At 40.5% G+C, this 19901-nt stretch overlaps 1 protein-coding gene across 2 annotated transcripts in view; it reads left to right on the forward strand.

Annotated features, from left to right (window-relative positions):
• Positions 1 to 19901, forward strand: part of LOC126215227 (plectin) — a 233579-nt gene that overhangs the window by 43043 nt on the left and 170635 nt on the right. For both annotated transcript variants that reach the window (XM_049941893.1, XM_049941894.1), the window contains exon 2: positions 3552 to 3649. In XM_049941893.1, the coding sequence (XP_049797850.1) occupies positions 3560 to 3649 (90 nt within the window). In that variant the 5' untranslated portion in view covers positions 3552 to 3559. The remainder of the gene's footprint in view (positions 1 to 3551; positions 3650 to 19901) is intronic.

A 19901-nucleotide genomic window follows, 5' to 3' on the forward strand; every position in this document is an offset into this window, starting at 1 on the left:
GCAGATGGGCTTAGAGGGGAGGGGCAGATGGGCAGGAGGAGGGGGAGGTGGAGGGGGAGGGGGGAGGGGGAGGAGAAGACGGGGCTAAGAGAGGGGGAAGCAGGAGATGAACTAATAGAAGAGTGGAATAAGTGCATACCCAGGCAGTATTCGGTACTCAGATAGTTGTTGATAAAATTTAAATAATCATAGCGGAACTTGGAATAATAACTAGTATGTGACAATGCAGCAACTTGAAGCATTTTATTAGTAGTCAAGAAAACTAGTAAAGTAAAACTTGCTGTCACATAAAACAAGAATAGGTTCTGGAAAATTTGGAATTTCAGTTTGGAAAGTCAGGAAAATATTTTCATGAAAAAAGTTGCCACACTGACAAGAGAGAAAAATTTTGCCCAAAATACACTTACAATCTATTATTAAGTTCATTTCTGTCATTTTCTTCAGACAGTATGTGCAACAATTAGAAACAGCTTGTAAACAATTGCATTGTAATTACTTTTCAGCACCAGGCATATGTTGCCATTCCTGTAAATTTGGTGAAATGCATTGTATCATGTTATTTACATGCATGCTTCAATTTGCATTATTAGCACTTATTGTCTAAAGTGTTGACCACACCACATGACCACAGACTCACAGGGAGGTTCAGATTAATTGCAGGGATGTTATGGTACATGGAAATAATATAATGTACCATCTTCTCTAACTGTAACAATAACTTTGATGCTCAAGAAAGGAAATGTAAAATTGCACTGCAAAGTGCATTTTAATCACAGTATTTGCAACATATCTTTGGCACCACATTCACTGGAGGATGTATAATAGCAATTCTTTCCATTTCCAGGAGATGTCAGTAAAGACAAACAAAGAACAATATACTCTTCTTAGCCTTTATCAGTGATTGTGCAGAAGTTATAATTTTTATAAAATCAGACAATTTATAGATTATTGACGATGCTTATTTCACATTGTCTCATCCACCACTGAGGCATCCTACAGTTCCTGAAATGCAGACATCAGAACCCTTTGCCACATGTCATTATATAAAGTTTTAAAAATCAAATCAGGATAAAGTCTAAACTTTCGTGGTTGGGAATGTCACACTTATTAAAATATTATCTACTGTTGTTCGTTGTTGAATGACTTTCTTGGAGAAACTTGATGTTTTGGTTCCATCTGCAGAGGACATCTTCAGGGGTTTTTTAGATTAGTAGAAGGTCCAGTGCACACCCTGGCCCACTACTGACTGAAATAAAACTGACTGAAAACATGATACATGATGCTTCTGTGTCGGAGCATTCAAAAAGAAATTTTAGTTTAGTTAGAAGGCAGTCAGGGTGTGAAATGGACCTTCATTCGAGCTACAACCCCATAGAAAATGGCCTCACATGTGGGTTCGAATCATTGGATTCCCCTGAGAAGTTCATTTGGTAGCAGCACAATAACCCAGAACATTTTAATAATTTTGAATCGAGTCATTACATTACACTATTACAAAATCAGTTACAATTGAATTTAATACACTACAGTAATTTGATGCAGTTCTTCAGATAGCAAATTTTTGCTTAGTTCTGGATATCTTACATACATTTTTCTACTGATATAGGACTCCAACAGTTACTCACATTCAAAATGTTTTGTCTCTGTGCAAATTTATTTTGCAAAATGTTGCCAGTTTTTTAATAAAAGATACAGAATTAATGTCTTTAAACAATGGTCTATATATTATTAGTGTAGTATTGTTGGCCCTATACACTCATGCTCATAAATTAAGGAGAATGCTGATACATCGTGAAACAATGCTCTGGTGGGCAGTTTGTGGGTTTAAATCACCTCGGGCTATGACCGTGTGGTGCATTTGACCTGCGGTCGTCGCACGGTGGTACTGGCAGCAGTCCACATATGCAGAGGTGTGTTGGTGCACGTCAGAGTATGCTGCAGTGAGTAAGTGTGCAGACATTTTCAGACATGCTAATGGTGACTGTGTGTTGAAAATGGCTCAAAGAACACATATTGATGGCGTTATGAGGGGTAGAATACTAGGGCGACTGGAGGCTGGTCAAACACAGAAGGTCGTAGCACGGGCGCTCCGTGTGTCACAAAGTGTGATCTCAAGATTATGGCTACGATTCCAGCAGACAGGAAACGTGTCCAGGCGCTACAGTACGGGACGTCCACAGTGTACAACACCACAAGAAGACCGATATCTCACCATCAGTGCCCGCAGACGGCCATGGAGTACTGCAGGTAGCATTGCTCGGGAACTTACCGCAGTCACTGGAACAGTTGTCTCCAGATACACAGTCTACAGACAACTGAACAGACATGGTTTATTCTCCTGGAGATTGCAAGATGCATTCCACTGACCGCTGGTCACAGGAGAGTCCATAATGCCTGGTGTCAAGAACACAGTACATGGTCTTTGGAACAGTGGTCCCAGATTAGGTTCATGGATAAGTCCAGGTATAGCCCGAACAGTGATTCTCGCTGGGTTTCAATCTGACGTGAACCAGGAACCAGATACCTACCCCTTAATGTCCTTCAAAGGGAACTGAATGGAGGTCAAGGTTTGATGGTGTTGGCTGGGATTATGTTTGGTGCACGTACCCCCCTGCATGTCTTTGACAGAGGAACTGTAACAGATCAGGTGTATCGGGGCATCGTTTTGCACCAGTATGTCCGCCTTTTCAGGGGTGCAGTGGGTCCCACCTTCCTCCTGATGTATGATAACGCAAGGCCCCACTGAGCTGCCATCGTGGGGGAGTACCTTGAAACAGAAGATATCAGGCGAATGTAGTGGCCTGCCTGTTCTCCAGACCTAAACCCCATCGAGCACATCTGGGATGCTCTTGGTCAACGTATCACTGCACGTCTTCAAACCCCTATAACACTTCAGGAGCTCCGACAGACATTGGTGCAAGAAAGGGAGGCTATACACCAGCAGTTGCTCGACCACCTGATCCAGTGTATGCCAATCCATTGTTCGGCCTGTGTACGTGTGCATGGTGATCATATCCCATATTGAAGTCGGGGTACACGTGCAGGAAACAGTGGCGTTTTGTAGCACATGTGTTTCAGGACAGTTTTCTCAACTTATCACCAATACCATGGACATACAGACCTGTGTTGTGTGTGTTCCCTATGTGCCTCTGCTATAAGCGCCAGTTTTGTGTAGGGCCATGTTGTGTGGCACGACATTCTGCAATTATCCTTAATTTATGAGCATGTGTGTATATCATGAGAAATGTTTTCAGTTCCTAAATCTGACTGATGCTCATTAATTGTCTGGTAATTACTATTTTTAGACATAATACTATTTCTTTTTTTAGCAAAATATGTCTCGAAAAAGCAATGTTTTTATTATGTGCACTCAAGTATTGCAGACTTCACAATACACTAGCATCGAAGGTTTTCTTACTCGCTATCACCTCAGTTACATATGAAAACAAAGGCATCTGTAGCAATCTATGGGTATCCAGAAAGCAGCCTACAGAAATGAGAACTGTGTGAGTGGTATGCACTGATGGCAGCTGTTCTGGTGTTGTCTTCAGGTGGCGACATGGGAGCCGTGGAGAGCAGCCAGCAGAGGAGGGGGCAGTTTGTGGAGGACCCCTGGTGGAACCCTCCCCCGCAGACCATGAGGCAACAGGTACGTCTGGTGCACGTAGTGATGTTTGCAGTGTTCTGCTTTTAACCCTAGCTATACCAATGCACTTTCCATAATATGTATTACCAGCAGCAGGAGACTTTAAAAAACCAAGTTAATTGTTGTTGATTTACATTAACAACGTATTTTAATGAGGTACTGATGTGTAAGTAGGGCCCAAAAACTGAAAATACCTTTTAGCACACTCTTAACAGTACCAACGTACTTTCAGTAACATGTACTAACGAGGGGGGGGGGGGGCAGTAATTTACACTACTGGCCATTAAAATTGCTACACCAAGAACAAATGCAGATGATAAATGGGTATTCATTGGACAAATATATTATACTAGAACTGACATGTGATTACATTTTCATGCAATTTGGGTGCATAGATCCTGAGAAATCAGTACCCAGAACAACCACCTCTGGCCATAATAATGGCCTTGATATGCCTTGGCATTGAGTCAAACAGAGCTTGGATGGCGTGTACAGGTACAGCTGCCCATGGAGATTCAGCACGATGCCACAGTTCATTAGGAGTAGTGACTGACGTATTGTGACGAGCCAGTTGCTCGCCCACCATGACCAGACATTTTCAATTGGTGAGAGATCTGGAGAATGTGCTGGCCAGGGCAGCAGTCGAACATTTTCTGTATCCAGAAAAGCCCGTACAGGACCTGCAACATGTGGTCGTGCATTATCCTGCTGAAATGTAGGGTATTGCAGGGATCGAATGAAGGGTAGAGCCACGGGTCGTAACACATCTGAAATGTAACGTCCACTGTTCAAAGTGCCATCAATGCGAACAAGAGGTGACTGAGAAGTGTAACCAATGGCACCCATACCGTCACACCGGGTGATAGGCCTGTATGGTGATGACGAATACACACTTCCAATGTGCGTTCACCGCGATGATGCCAAATGGAATCATCATGATGCTGAAAACAGAACCTGTATTCATCCAAAAAAATTACGTTTTGCCATTCGTGCACCCAGGTTTGTCATTGAGCACACCATCGCAGGCACTCCTATCTGTGATGCAGCGTCTGGGGTAACCACAGCCATGGTTTCCCAGCTGATAGTCCATGCTGCTGCAAACATCGTCAAACTGTTCCTGCAGATGGTTGTTATCTTGCAAACGTCTCCATCTGTCAACTCAAGGATCGAGACGTGGCGACACGATCCCTTACACCGTGCGGATAAGATTCGTGTCATCTCAACTGCTAGTGATACGAGGCCGTTGGGATCCAGCACGGCGTTCCGTATTACCCTCCTGAACCCACTGATTCCATATTCTGCTAACAGTCATTGGATCTCGACCAACGCGAGCAGCAATGTTGGGATATGATAAACCGCAATAGCGATAGGCTACAATTCGACCATTATCAAAGTCGGAAACGTGATTGTATGCATTTCTCCTCCTTGCATGAGGCATCACAACAACGTTTCACCAGGCAACGCCGGTCAACTACTGTTTGTGTGTGGAAACTTTCCTCATGCCAGCACGTTGTAGGTGTCACCACTGGCGCCAACCTTGTGTGAATGCTCTGAAAAGTTAATCATTTGCATATCACAGCATCTTCTTCCTGTCGGTTAAATTGTGCATCTGTAGCACGTCGTCTTCATGGTGTAGCAATTATAATGGCCAGTAGTGTAGAACAATAACAAAAAATTTCAAAAATACGTATTTTATTAATTGTTGTTGACTTTTATTCACAACATACTTTTTAGAGAGATACTGATTTGTAAGGATGGTCCGGAACCTGAAAATATTGAATGACATTCAGTTTCAATGAGTCTCATCGCAGGGTGTATTCATCCTACAAACCCATGCTGGCTGCCACACACGGGCGACTGGCACTTAAGTCATATTCCGCCACTATCCATAAGAAGATCATAGCCATTGCTGAATGTGTTGATAAGAATAAAAATCAAACTACACTTACCAATTCATTTAGAAATTTCATCAGAATCTCAGCAACTGTGGTCCAGGAAAGCATCATAATGCACAGCAATCAGCCTGCATGGCAGTAACTTCAAAATGCAAGAAGCCTGGGATAAACAACGGCAGGAGCAATCTTCCACGATGCGACACTATTTAATCAAAATTCCCTGGGCATAACAAGCATGTTTTCATTCACCCCGACAACACTGCTGCATTCTGAATCTGATCACAACAGCCAGGGGCAGATGTGAAGCATTGAGGCACCAAATGGGGATGGAAGTTCTCCCCTGAATGTGACTGTGGTGAAGAGCAGCAAACAGTATGACATATAACATTTGAATGCTCCCTCAGGGATTCAGAGGGACAGTGGAAGACCGTAACAATATGTCTGCAAAACCTTCTGAGTGGATTTCCAACCTGGACTTAGAGCGATGAATACATAACAAACTTGAGACTGTGTGTATCTATATAGAAATGTATATATTTGTCATAAGTGATTGTCAAAATTCACATTTACTATTAAGACTTAAAATATTTGCATTAAGTTTAACTGAAAATTTTAAAGCATTTACAGAATCTGCTAGAAGATTTCGTTAAAAACAGTAAATATTTTCTTTCAAAATTTTAAAATGTGAGGGTAAGTCAATAATTATCCGCAATTTAGTTATATTTTTGTTTATTTTGGTAGTACTGTCGTTTTACATTGATGATGCATGCTTTGTTTATTTGTTGTTATATCCTTGCAATTTTCAAGCTGCTAGGTTAGTTTCATTATCGCTGCCTTGCTGTTAATCATGGCTGCTCCGCTGTCTATTTGCACCAAAGAAGAGCAACGTTCAGTGATCCATTTTTTGTGGTCAGAAGGCGTATCAGGGGCTGAAATTCATCGAAGACTTTGGGTACAGTACGGGAACAGTGTTTTGCCACAACATAATGTCTACAATGAATTGAAAAATTCCAAAATGGTTGCACAAGTGTTACGCACGATGAAGGAGCCGGACGACTGCTTACCGCCACAAGTGAAGAAACCATTGAGCGTTCACGTGAAATGATTTTCTTAGACAGACAATTAACTATTGATGAAATGGTCATCGTCTGCAAACTAGTCACAGTTCAGCCTACGAAATAATCCGCAACAGACTTGGGTTTCATAAAGTTTGTGCAAGATGTGTCCCAAAACAGCCCACACAGTTTCATAAACAAACGTGCTTGGACAACTGCAAAAAATATTTGGATCACTATGGTAATGAAGGGGACAACTTTTAGACAGGATCATTACTGATGATGAATCATGGATCCATCATTATGAGCCGAAGAGTAAACGGCAGAGTATGGAATGGAAACATCCAAATTTGCCTTGCAAGAAAAAGTTCAAGACCCAATCGTCTGCAGGAAAACTGATGCTTATGGTGTCTTGGGATACACAAGGTCCAGTACTGGAACATTATGGGGAAAGAGGCACAACAGTCAATAGTGTACATTACAGTGAGATGCTTACTGCCAGGCTAAAGCCTGCAATTCAAAGCAAACACCGAGGATTGCTGTCAAAAAGGTGTTGCGTTGTTCCACGACAATGCCTGTCCATATACTGCTGCCCGCACTGCTGAAACGCTCCAGAAACTCAAATTTGAAATACTGGATCATCCTCCATATAGTTGTGATCTTTCCCCTTCTGAATATCATTTGTTTGGTCCACTCAAACAGGTATTAAGGGGCCATTGATTTGCCTTGGATAAAGCAGTGAAAGAAGAGGTGCATTCCTGGCTCACAGCTCAACTGAGAACCTTCTTTTATGAGGGCATCAGGAAGCTTGTACAATAATGGACCAAGTGTGTTGAAATGCAAGTAGCCTATGTCGAAAAATGATGTTCTTGTAAGTTTCCTATTTGATAACAATAAAATTTTATAACTACGTTGTGGATAATAATTGACTTACCCTCATATAAAGTACCTCATTAGATTACAATATTTTCAAACTGTGGGCACAAAATACCCCCTTCCTCCTTGGCATCATGAGGGTTAAACATATGTGTGTTCAGGTTCACTTCTGTTGTTTTCTTGAAGTTCTGAACTGCTAAATCTACAATTAAATTTTCTTTGGACCATGATGGTGTAGTTTGATGGAATTTCTTACCATTCCAATTGTGCTTGTGCTAAAAATCTGAAAAAAATACCAAATTTTGACTTTCTACAAATGAATACAGAGCAATTCTTCATTTAATAACTCTGTGTATTATATAATAATGCACAACAACTTCTTTTGCTATGGGGAGCAATGCTTGTATGAACAATTTGAGATCAGGCATTTGAAACTAAAATAATCGATTTCTTCTGTTGTGCCATGACATGACTCCTCATTATCGAGGCACATGCTTTCACTTGGTGGTGCACCGTGCTACTCCAAACTGGGACACTGACTCACAGAGGTTATTCAAAGCCCTCACAGGTACTGCAACATGTGGCAATAGTGCAATTACTGTCCCACTTTGAAGACACGTGACGTCCATCCACAAACACATCAATGCAAAACACATGACAAAAACTGCCAACAGTTTCCTGTTCTTAATCATTAAACTAGTAAATGGTTTAATAATTGTGACCATAATTCATGATTTAGGTAGATGTAGGGTTATGTCTGACTCCAATGGATTCAAAGCACATGTTTCTGGTTGTGCCCCTGGCTAGGTATGACTGAGGGAGCATTCCTGACTGGTGAGCAAAGCTATGCATGCCACAGAACTCATAATGAGACATTTTGTCAGCATTCAGGGATCACAAATTTGAGAGTACAGTGAATGTTAGAGAAAAATTCTGTTACAGAAAACTTTCTAAGGAATGAAAAACACCCAAACTACAAAAATTGTCAAAAACCATATTGGAAAGTTTCAAGAAGTATAGTTGTAGCATTAGTGTACAAGTCTGCCTCCTACACTCACATACTGACCACTTCTCAAAAAATCTGGGACACTACAGTGAAGACCAAGGAAAGTGTTTCCACCAGTATATTAAGGAAATGGAGAGATAATAAAATGCAAGTATTATGCTGACTGTTGTTGAATGTTGAAGAGAGGCAATGAAGATGAACATTCTTCAGGAGATCAAAAATGAGAAATTTTGAAAATGAAATGTAAAGAGCACTCATAATGTTGCTAAGAAAACAGTTTGTGGTATTTTTAGTATATGGCTAAAAAGTAAAACAGTGATTATAAAAATATTGACATTGGTCAAAATTTTATTTTAATATTTGAGCACTGAGTTCTTAAATCTTTAAGATATGAGATCTTACTTTGTGAAAAATCCTGATGTGATAGAACAAAATGAAAGTAATATTCAGAATCAGTATTACAGATTAATTCTAGAATGCTAAGATCTTTTAGGTTGTTAGGCCATGTTATGTTTCTCTTCAGTTGTTTTTTACGCGATTGACGTTTCAACCCCCTCTGCTGGTATCATCTGGTATTTCTCATTAGCTGAACTCTATCAAAGGCCAGTGTCGCATTTACTTATAAATCCTTGTTCTGAAGATTAGAGTTATAGCAACAACTTATATTTTTTAATAACAGAAAATTATTTTCTTTTATCATGTAGTTGATGTAGGAGGGCTGATCAGCAAAGACTGAGACTGATTTTTTTCAAAGATGTTTATTACACCATTTCATTGTTTGTACAATCTCTTTAAAGTACTCCTGTCCTATTTAAATGCACTTTTTGTAGTGTCTCTACCAGTCCTCGAACACATGGTGCTGTCAGGTCCTTGAGAATCGCCTCACCTTTCTTTAGCACTGCTTCAGAGTTCTCAGTTTTCTTTCAGAATAATAATGATGCCACCATGACTCATCAACAGTGATAATCAATTCCAGAAATGCATCCCCTCTATCAGCAGACAGATGCAGCACCTCACAACTTATCTCTATGCATGTAGCCGTTTCTTCAGGACTCAACAGACATGGCACCCATTGGACACAAACACAGATCATATGGTGATGATCATGCATAATTGCAACCCTTCCCTCTGTTATGTAATTCTGTCAACTGATTCTCACAGGCAATCACAGTAGCTGGGTAGATATCGACCTCAGTTACAGCAGAAGCCAAAACTCCAGGCCCACCTTGCGTAAAACAAACTATCTGGCCTTCTTTGATGTCCTTGAACCACCTAACTCTGTTGCACAAGATAGTGCATCTTCACCACATGCTTGCTGCAGCTTTTAGTAAGTCTTGTGAGTTTGATTTAAACAACCACAGGACGTTATTGCACCATACTGCTCCTCTCGCATCACCTCCATTGTTTGGTACGCGAAATGTAAAGAATGTCTGCAGGATAGAACATTACTACCAATCTACCAATACAAGAGTGCTGCCACCTTTACACATTATACATAAGGACTTGCTCTTTTCAATTATTCATGGGACAGATAGGAAACTATCACAGAAGCTACAGGAAAAAATCAGTCTCAGTCTTTGTTGATCAATGCTCATGTTTAAAACAACCATGTACAAATAAATTTAAATCAAATTTCTATCAATTTTAGTTAGGAGCTAGAAACATTGAAAGTTTTATGCAGGGCTGTAACATGTTGTACATAAATTTTCTGGTGTCACTGACTGACAAGCTTCCTCACTGCACTGTTTGAAGTGATAGGAGGTTGTGAGTTCAGTGAGATAAACATGATTCCTTAGATAGTCCCACAAAAAAAAAATCCACTGATGCTATATTGGGCAACCGTGCAATCCGTTCCTGAGGACCAAGGTGTCCTAACCATTTTTCTGGAAATCTAGTGTTCCTGCACATGATCACATGCAGTATGGGCTGGGTGACCATCATGCTACATTATCTAATGTCTAAACTGGCACTTTTGAGATGAGCACCTAAATTGTCAATGATAAAAACTATAAAATTTCTCGTCAAACATTCTCAGGTTCATATATATCACAATGTTCTGTACTGCTCGCTCCCCTTCTATTTAATTTACATTTAATAATAGAGCTTCAACTGATTTGCATTAACTTTCCTAGGCTTATTCCTAGGCATCTTTATTGTCACATTTGGTAGATCTACTGCAGTCGCTTCATATGGTCTTTGGCATTGTGCATGTATCTTCTTAGAAACACCCCTCCTTACAATCTCATCATAAAAAAGAAATTTATCTCCTATCCTAAATATTTTTGGGTTCTCCATCATGTCATAATGAGCCTTACTGACTTCTTTTCGCCCTTGTTTTCCTTTTCTTGTGCTACTTGGTATGCTTCTTGCATTCTAGTTTGCAACTGATATACTTATTTACCATAATTATACCCAACTTTGTTTTCATTTTTCACTTTACTCCCAAACATTAACTCAAAAGGTGTGTGCTCAGTACTAATATGTAGCTATTGTATTGTTGTTGTTGTTGTTGTTGTGGTCTTCAGTCCTGAGACTGGTTTGATGCAGCTCTCCATGCTACTCTATCCTGCGCAAACTTCTTCATCTCCCAGTACCTACTGAAACCTACATCCTTCTGAATCTGCTTAGTGTATTCATCTCTTGGTCTCCATCTATAATTTTTACCCTTCACGCTGCCCTCTAATACTAAATTGGTGATCCCTTGATGCCTCAGAACATGTCCTACCAACCGATCCCTTCTTCTAGTCAAGTTGTGCCACAAACTTCTCTTCTCCCCAATCCTATTCAACACCTCCTCATTAGTTATGTGATCTACCCATCTAATCTTCAGCATTCTTCTGTAGCACCACATTTCGAAAGCTTCTATTCTCTTCTTGTCCAAACTATTTATCGTCCATGTTTCACTTCCATACATGGCTACACTCCATACAAATACTTTCAGAAACGACTTCCTGACACTTAAATCTATACTCGATGTTAACAAATTTCTCTTCTTCAGAAACACTTTCCTTGCCATTGCCAATCTACATTTTATATCCTCTCTACTTCGACCATCATCAGCTATTTTGCTCCCCAAATAGCAAAACTCCTTTACTACTTTAAGTGTCTCATTTCATAATGTAATACCCTCAGCATCACCCGACTTAGTTCAACTACATTCCATTATCCTTGTTTTGCTTTTGTTGATGTTCATCTTATATCCTGCTTTCAAGACACTGCCCATTCCGTTCAATTGCTCTTCCAAGTCCTTTACTGTCTCTGATAGAATTACAATGTCATCAGCGAACCTCAACGTTTTTATTTCTGCTCCATGGATTTTAATACGTACTCCGAATTTTTCTTTTGTTTCCTTCACTGCTTGCTCAATATACAGATTGAACAACATTGGGGAGAGGCTACAACCCTGTCTCACTCCCTTCCCAACCGCTGCTTCCCTTTCATGCCCCTCGACTCTTATAACTGCCATCTGGTTTCTGTACAAATTGTAAATAGCCTTTTGCTCCCTGTATTTTACCCCTGCCACCTTTAGAATTTGAAAGAGGGTATTCCAGTCAACATTGTCAAAAGCTTTCTCTAAGTCTACAAATGCTAGAAACGTAGGTTTGCCTTTCCTTAATCTAGCTCCTAAGATAAGTCGTAGGGTCAGTATTGTCTCACATGTTCCAATATTTCTATGGAATCCAAACTGATCTTCCCCTAGGTCGGCTTCTACTAGTTTTTCCATTCATCTGTAAAGAATTCGCGTTAGTATTTTGTAGCCGTGACTTATTAAACTGATAGTTCGGTAATTTTCACATCTGGCAACACCTGCTTTCTTATGGAATTATTATATTTTTCTTGAAGTCTGAGAGTATTTCGCCTGTCTCATACATCTTGCTCACCAGATTGTAGAGTTTTGTCAGGGCTGGCTCTCCCAAGGCCGTCAGTAGTTCTAATGGAATGTTGTCTACTCCCGGGGCCTTGTTTCGACCTAGGTCTTTCAGTGCTCTGTCAAACTCTTCACGCAGTATCATATCTCCCATTTCATCTTCATCTACATCCTCTTCCATTTCCATAATATTGTCCTCAAGTACATCGCCCTTGTATACACCCTCTATATACTCCTTCCACCTTTCTGCTTTCCCTTCTTTGCTTAGAACTGGTCCATCTGAGCTCTTAATATTCATACAAGTGGTTCTCTTTTCTCCAAAGGTCTCTTTAATTTTCCTGTAGGCAGTATCTATCTTACCCCTAGTGAGATAAGCCTCTACATCCTTACATTTATCCTCTAGCCATCCCTGCTTAGCCATTTTGCACTTCCTGTCGATCTCATTTTTGAGACGTTTGTATTCCTTTTTGCCTGCTTCATTTACTGCATTTTTATATTTTCTCCTTTCATCAATTAAATTTAATATTTCTTGTGTTACCCAAGGCTTTCTACTAGCCCTCGTTTCTTTACCTACTTGATCCTCTGCTGCCTTCACTACTTCATCCCTCAAAGCTACCCATTCTTCTTCTACTGTATTTCTTTCCCCCATTCCTGCCATTTGTTCCCTTACGCTCTCCCTGAAACTCTGTACAACCTCTGGTTTAGTCAATTTATCCAGGTCCCATCTCCTTAAATTCCCACCTTCTTGCAGTTTCTTCAGTTTTAATCTACAGTTCATAACCAATAGATTGTGGTCAGAGTACACATCTGCCCCTGGAAATGTCTTACAATTTAAAACCTGCTTCCTAAATCTCTGTCTTACCATTATGTAGTCTAGCTAAAATCTGTCAGTATCTCCAGGCCTCTTCCATGTATACAATCTTCTTTTATGATTCTTGAACCAAGTGTTAGCTATGATTAAGTTGTGCTCCGTGCAAAATTCTACCAGGCGGCTTCCTCTTTCATATCTTAGCCCCAATCCATATTCACCTACTACGTTTCCTTCTCTCCCTTTTCCTACTACCGAATTCCAGTCACCCATGACTATGAAATTTTCGTCTCTCTTCAGTATCTGAATAATTTCTTTTATTTCGTCATACATTTCTTCAATTTCTTCATCATCTGTTCTAAAAAGTAAAATATGATAGTGTACTGATAGATCTCAGTCACTGTGGCCCTCTCTTATGAAGTGTCACAAATATTCCACTGGTGCCCTGTGAGTTCTCTCGAGTGCCCCTTATGTCTGTAGGTGAAACACTGTATCTGGTCCTTCGGATCCTTAATAATTTGCATACTCTATTGAACACTTTATGTTAAAAATTTGACTCCTGGTTTGTCAATAACACTGATAGAATTCTGTACCTTACCACAATTTCTCTTACAAATTCCTGTCCCACTGTTCCAGCATTCTGTCTCTCAATGGGCACTGCTAGTGTGAACTTGCTCAGGTCATCTTGGAATATCAAGATGTATCAATTCCCAGTTGTTGTTGTGTCTAATGACCCTATGATGCCCACGTTACATTTCTCGAACACTGTCATTATTCTGTCTGTAATTACTAGAGGCGCCTTTATTCTGGTCTGGATGGAATTTGTTTGGCCCCTGTGGCACTTCCTAATATTTTCTTGTACCTCTGTTTTCATGCTTTCTAGTGCTTGTAATTATCTTTTCAGTCCAAGGTTCTGTGCATTCCCTGATGCAATGGGTTGTAGTGCATTTCCTTTGTAATTGTGGAATTTCCCTCCATGCCAGATTCCTCATTTTCTTCCTCTTGTTTTTCATTTACCTCTCACACCAAAGTGCCAAAGAAACTGGTATAGGCTCGTGTATTCAAATACAGAGATATGTAAAGAGGAATAGTACAGCACTGCAGTCAGCAATGGCTATATAAGAAAAGTGTCTGGTGCAGTTGTTAGATCAGTTACTGTTGCTAAAATGGCAGGTTATGAAGATTTAAATGAGTTTGAACATTATGTTTTAGTGTGCACACGAATGATGGTACACATCATCTCCAAGGTAGCGATGAAGTGGGGATTTTCACAGATGACCATTTCACAAGTGTACCATGAATATAAGTAATTGAGTAAAATATTAACTCTGCTACATTGTTGTGGCTGGAAAAAGATCCTTCAAGAATTGGACCAAAGACAATTGAAGAGAATTGTTCGGTGTTACAGAAGTGCAACTCTTCTGCAGATTGCTGCAGATTTCAGTGCTGGGCTATCAACAAGTATAAGTATGTGAATCATTCAACAAAACATCATCAATATGGGCTTTTGGAGCTGAAGGCCCAATGTACCCTTGATGTCTGGAAACATGTTGCCTGGTTGGATGCATCTCATTTCAAATTGGATCAAGCGGATGGACGTGTGTGGGTATGGAGATAACTTCATGAATACGTGGACCCTGCATGTCAGCGGGGGACTGTTCAAGCTGGTGGAGGCTCTGTAATAGTGTGGGGAGTGTGCATTTGGAGTGATATGGGATGCCTGATACGTGTAGATATGACTCTGACAGGTGACGTGCATGTAAACATCCTGCCTGATCACCTCCATCCATTCCCATCCTTTGTGCATTCCAATGGACTTGGGCAATTCCAGCCGGACAAAGCAACACCTCACACATCATGAATTGCTACAACATGGCCCCAGGAACACTTCCTGAGTTTAAACACTTCCGCTGACCAACAAACTCATCAGACATGAATGTTATTGAGCATATCTGGGATGCCTTGCAACATGCTGTTCAGAAGAGATCTCCACCCCCTCATACTCTTACAGATTTGTGGACAGCCTTGCTGGAATCACTGTGTCAATTCCCTCCGGCACTACTTCAGACATTAGTCGAGTCCTTGGCACATCATGTTGTGGCACTTTCATGGGGGCCCTACATGATATTAGGCAGATGTATCAGTTTCTTTGGCTATTCAATGTATATGGCCTGTACTTATATCATGTATATCATCAGACCACATTCAATTTATGCATCTGCATTTGCACTGAGTTTTCTTGGTGTACACACAATGCGAGAAGAATACTCCTCTAGTTTCAACTCCCATTTTAGTACCCTTGACATAGCATCTTCGACACTGAAAGTCCACATCAATGGCTTGTGAACTGTTATTAAGGGGAAACGTCTATCATAGACACATTTCCTGAACTGCTTTGTTGTCCATACGATTGCTAAGCATTCTAGCTCAGCTGGAGAATAGCTCCTTTCAACCTTATCAGTGACCTTGAAGCTTAAGTGATTGGTAAATTGGCACCTATCTTCCTTTGTCACAGACAACACCTCTCCACTGGTGTCTGTTGTTACTATAAACAATTTCTCAAAATCTTGGGAGCTCAATATGTAAGGATTTATAATCTCTCTCAATTTTTCAAATGCTCCTTGTTGTTGGTCTTTCTATTCGTATGACACTTTGGTCTTCAGCGGTTTTACACAATGGATTTGCAATTTTACTGAACTTTGGAATGAACTGATGATAATGTCCACCCCAGCCCCAGATACTCTTCTTAATTCCTTTGCAGATTGCAGAACTCGGAAGTTATCCACCTTTTCCATTTTACACTTGTCTTGCTCTACACCTTTATCTAGTGTTTCATATGATAAAAATATTACTTCCTTTCACAGCAGTTCAGACTTATGTGATTGTAACTTTAACCTATGTGCCCTTAACACATTCAAGATTTGCTGCAGCTTCTCATTATGTTCCATTGATGTTGTTGTTGTTGTGGTCTTCAGTCCTGAGACTGGTTTGATGCAGCTCTCCATGCTACTCTATCCTGTGCAAGCTTCTTCATGTCCCAGTACCTACTGCAACCTACATCCTTCTGAATCTGCTTAGTGTATTCATCTCTTGGTCTCCCTCTACGATTTTTACCCTCCATGCTGCCCTCCAATTGGTGATCCCTTGATGCCTCAGAACATGTCCTACCAACCGATCGCTTCTTCTGGTCAAGTTGTGCCCCAATCCTATTCAATACTTCCTCATTAGTTATGTGATCTACCCATCTAATCTTCAGCATTCTTCTGTAGCACCACATTTCGAAAGCTTCTATTCTCTTCTTGCCCAAACTATTTATCGTCCATGTTTCACTTCCATACATGGCTACACACCATACAAATACTTTCAGAAATGACTTCCTGACACTTAAATCTGTACTCAATGTTAACAAATTTCTCTTCTTCAGAAACGCTTTCCTTCCCATTGCCAGTCTACATTTTATATCCTCTCTACTTTGACCACCATCAGTTATTTTGCTCCCCAAATAGCAAAATTCCTTTACTACTTTAAGTGTCTCATTTCCTAATCTAATTCCCTCAGCATCACTCAACTTAATTCAACTACATTCCATTATCCTCGATTTGCTTTTGTTGATGTTCATCTTATATCCTCCTTTCAAGACACTATCCATTCCGTTCAACTGCTCTTCCAAGTCCTTTGCTGTCTCTGACAGAATTACAATGTCATAGGCGAACCTCAAAGTTTTTATTTCTTCTCCATGGATTTTAATACCTACTCTGAATTTTTCTTTTGTTTCCTTCACTGCTTGCTCAATATACAGATTGAATAACATCAGGGAGAGACTACAACCCTGTCTCACTCCCTTCCCAACCACTGCTTCCCTTTCATGTCCCTCGACTCTTATACCTGCTATCTGGTTTCTGTACAAATTGTAAATAGCCTTTCTCTCCCTTTATTTTACCCCTGCCACCTTCAGAATTTGAGAGAGAGTATTCCAGTCAACATTGTCAAAAGCTTTCTCTAAGTCTACAAATGCTAGAAATGTAGGTTTGCCCTTCCTTAATCTAGCTGCTAAGATAAGTCGTAAGGTCAGTATTGCCTCACGTGTTCCAACATTTCTACGGAATCCTAACTGATCTTCCCCGAGGTCGGCTTCTATCAGTTTTTCCATTCGTCTGTAAAGAATTCGCATTAGTATTTTGCAGCTGTGACTTATTAAACTGATAGTTCAGTAATTTTCACATTTGTCAACACCTGCTTTCTTTGGGATTGGAATTATTATATTCTTCTTGAAGTCTGAGGGTATTTCACCTGTTTCATACATCTTGCACACCAGATGGTAGAGTTTCGTCAGGACTGGCTCTTCCAAGGCCGTCAGTAGTTGTAATGGAATGTCTACTCCTGGGGCCTTGTTTCGACTCAGGTCTTTCAGTGCTCTGTCAAACTGTCATCCAAATACACTAAACACTTGCAATCCTTCCAAAGCTACATTCATTAGTGTCTGGAATGTGCATTCTTTGGCAGACTTTTGCACTCACAGTGCTGACAATTTGCACTATGCCCTGTCTTTTCTCTGTCTGTTGGTTCTGCTGAACTCTGATAGTACCCACTGATTAAATCCAAAACGTCCAATATCTCAATTCTGGTAGAAATGGAAAAGGCTTCCCCGACTGAAAATTCGATCAGTTTTCTATAGTTGGTTATGAATCTGTATTTCATGATTCCACTGCCATCCTTTTTTTTCTACAGGCAATATAGGTGCATTCCATGAACTCTGATTTTGAATGATTAAATCCTTATTAAAGGTTTCTTTGATTTGCTCCTATAAGATCACCATTTGTCACCTTTTAAATAAAATAAAAAAAAAAAAAAAATGCAGTATGCACTACGAAGTTTATCCAATTCATGTTGATCCTTTTTGTTCAAATGATCAAATTGGCTGTTCTCTAACCTGGGTGATACAATTTCTGTACAGGCCCAAACCATTTGATACTGTTTGGATTAATGTCACTTTCTCTATTGGTTCCCCTAATACTTATGCAGCTCTGAGATCATACTCAGTCTCATTCATATTCAGTACAATGAGAATACATAACTGTCATTACTTCCTGTTTGGCAGTAGTAACTTCATTTTCATTACAGGGATTTGATATTGTTTCTACACATATCCTTCAATTTTTTTTCCTTCCTTACGGCCTATTTTCATGTCACTTTCTGGCACCACACTACCTTGCCTTAAAGATAACTCATCACTTTTTGTCTCACAAGTTGCCTTTGATTTGCATTATTTTTTACTTCACCACTTTGTGATGTATGCTGTTTTGTCTTATTTCCCTCACATGTGTGACTTACCTTCTTACTCATGGATTCTTTTTGCCATCTACCAAAACCGTTCATTTCCACCTTCTTTGCAGTCTGACTCTCAGACTGCCACAAAGCATGCCTTCTTTGAATATGTATCAATTTTATGAGTTATCTTTTAATTTGTTTGCCATTAACTGTGATTGTTACCTGCCCATAGGTTTCCTAGAAATTTGAAGTATTACTTTTGTCTCTGCCAGTGTTAGCAGTGGAATATTTTGACCCTGTATACTAATTGCCCTGTCTCCATAATTAATCAAAATCTTTTGCTCCCTCAAGAATTCACATCCTAGTGTTGGTTAGAAGGAGGCCAATTGAGGACCAGTGATCAGCCTGTTTGCATGCTAGACGCACTGGATCTAACCCAAGAGTTATGGTCTGGGGTGTGATTTCATACGACAGCAGGAGCACCCTCATGGGTATCTCACACACCCTGACTGCAAAATTGTACATCAGTCTCATGATTCTACCTGTTGTGCTGCCATTCATGAACAGCATTCCACAGAGTGTGTTCCAACAAGATAATGATGAGCCACACACTGCTGTTGTAACCCAGCACGGTCTTCAGAGTGTTGAAATGTTGGCATGGTTTGCTCGATCACCAGGTCTGTCATATGGGGCATCATCAGACAACTCCAGTGACATGCACAAATAGCATTAACTATCCCTGTATCAACTGACCAAGTGAAAGAGCCATGGAACTCCATCCACAAGCTGACGTCCAGCACCTATACAGCACAATGCATGCACATCTCCATGCTTGCATTCAACATTCTGGTGGTTACACTGCATGTTGATGTACCATCATTCACATTTGCAATGGTTTATCACACACTTACATTAACTTGTGATATTGCAATGTTAATCACTTAAATACACTCATGCTCATAAATTAAGGAAAGTACAGAATGTGGTGCCACACAATGTGGCGCTACACAAATCTGGTGCTAGTAGTGTAGGCACACAGGGAACACATACAACACAGATCTGTAAGTCCACAGTACTGGTGATGACAAAACCATCCTGAAACACATGTGCTTCAAAACGCCACTGTTTCCTGCACATGTACCCTGACATCAATATGGAATGTGATCACCATGCACATGTATACAGGCTGCACAATGAGTTGGCATACTCAGGATCAGGTGGTCGAGCAGCTGCTGGGGTATGGTCTCCCATTCTTGCACCAGTGCCTGTCAAAGCTCCTGAAGTGTCGTAGGGGTTTGAAGACGTGCAGTGATATGTCGACTGAGAGCATCCCAGACGTGCTCGATGGTGTTTAGATCTGGAGAATAGGCAGGCCACTCCATTTGCCTGATATCTTCTGTTTCAAGGTACTCCTCCACGATGGCAGCTCGGTGGGGCCGTGCGTTATCATCCATCAGGAGGAAGGTGGGACCCACTGCA

Source organism: Schistocerca nitens, chromosome 12 (assembly GCF_023898315.1).
Source record: "Schistocerca nitens isolate TAMUIC-IGC-003100 chromosome 12, iqSchNite1.1, whole genome shotgun sequence".
NCBI lineage: Eukaryota > Metazoa > Arthropoda > Insecta > Orthoptera > Acrididae > Schistocerca > Schistocerca nitens.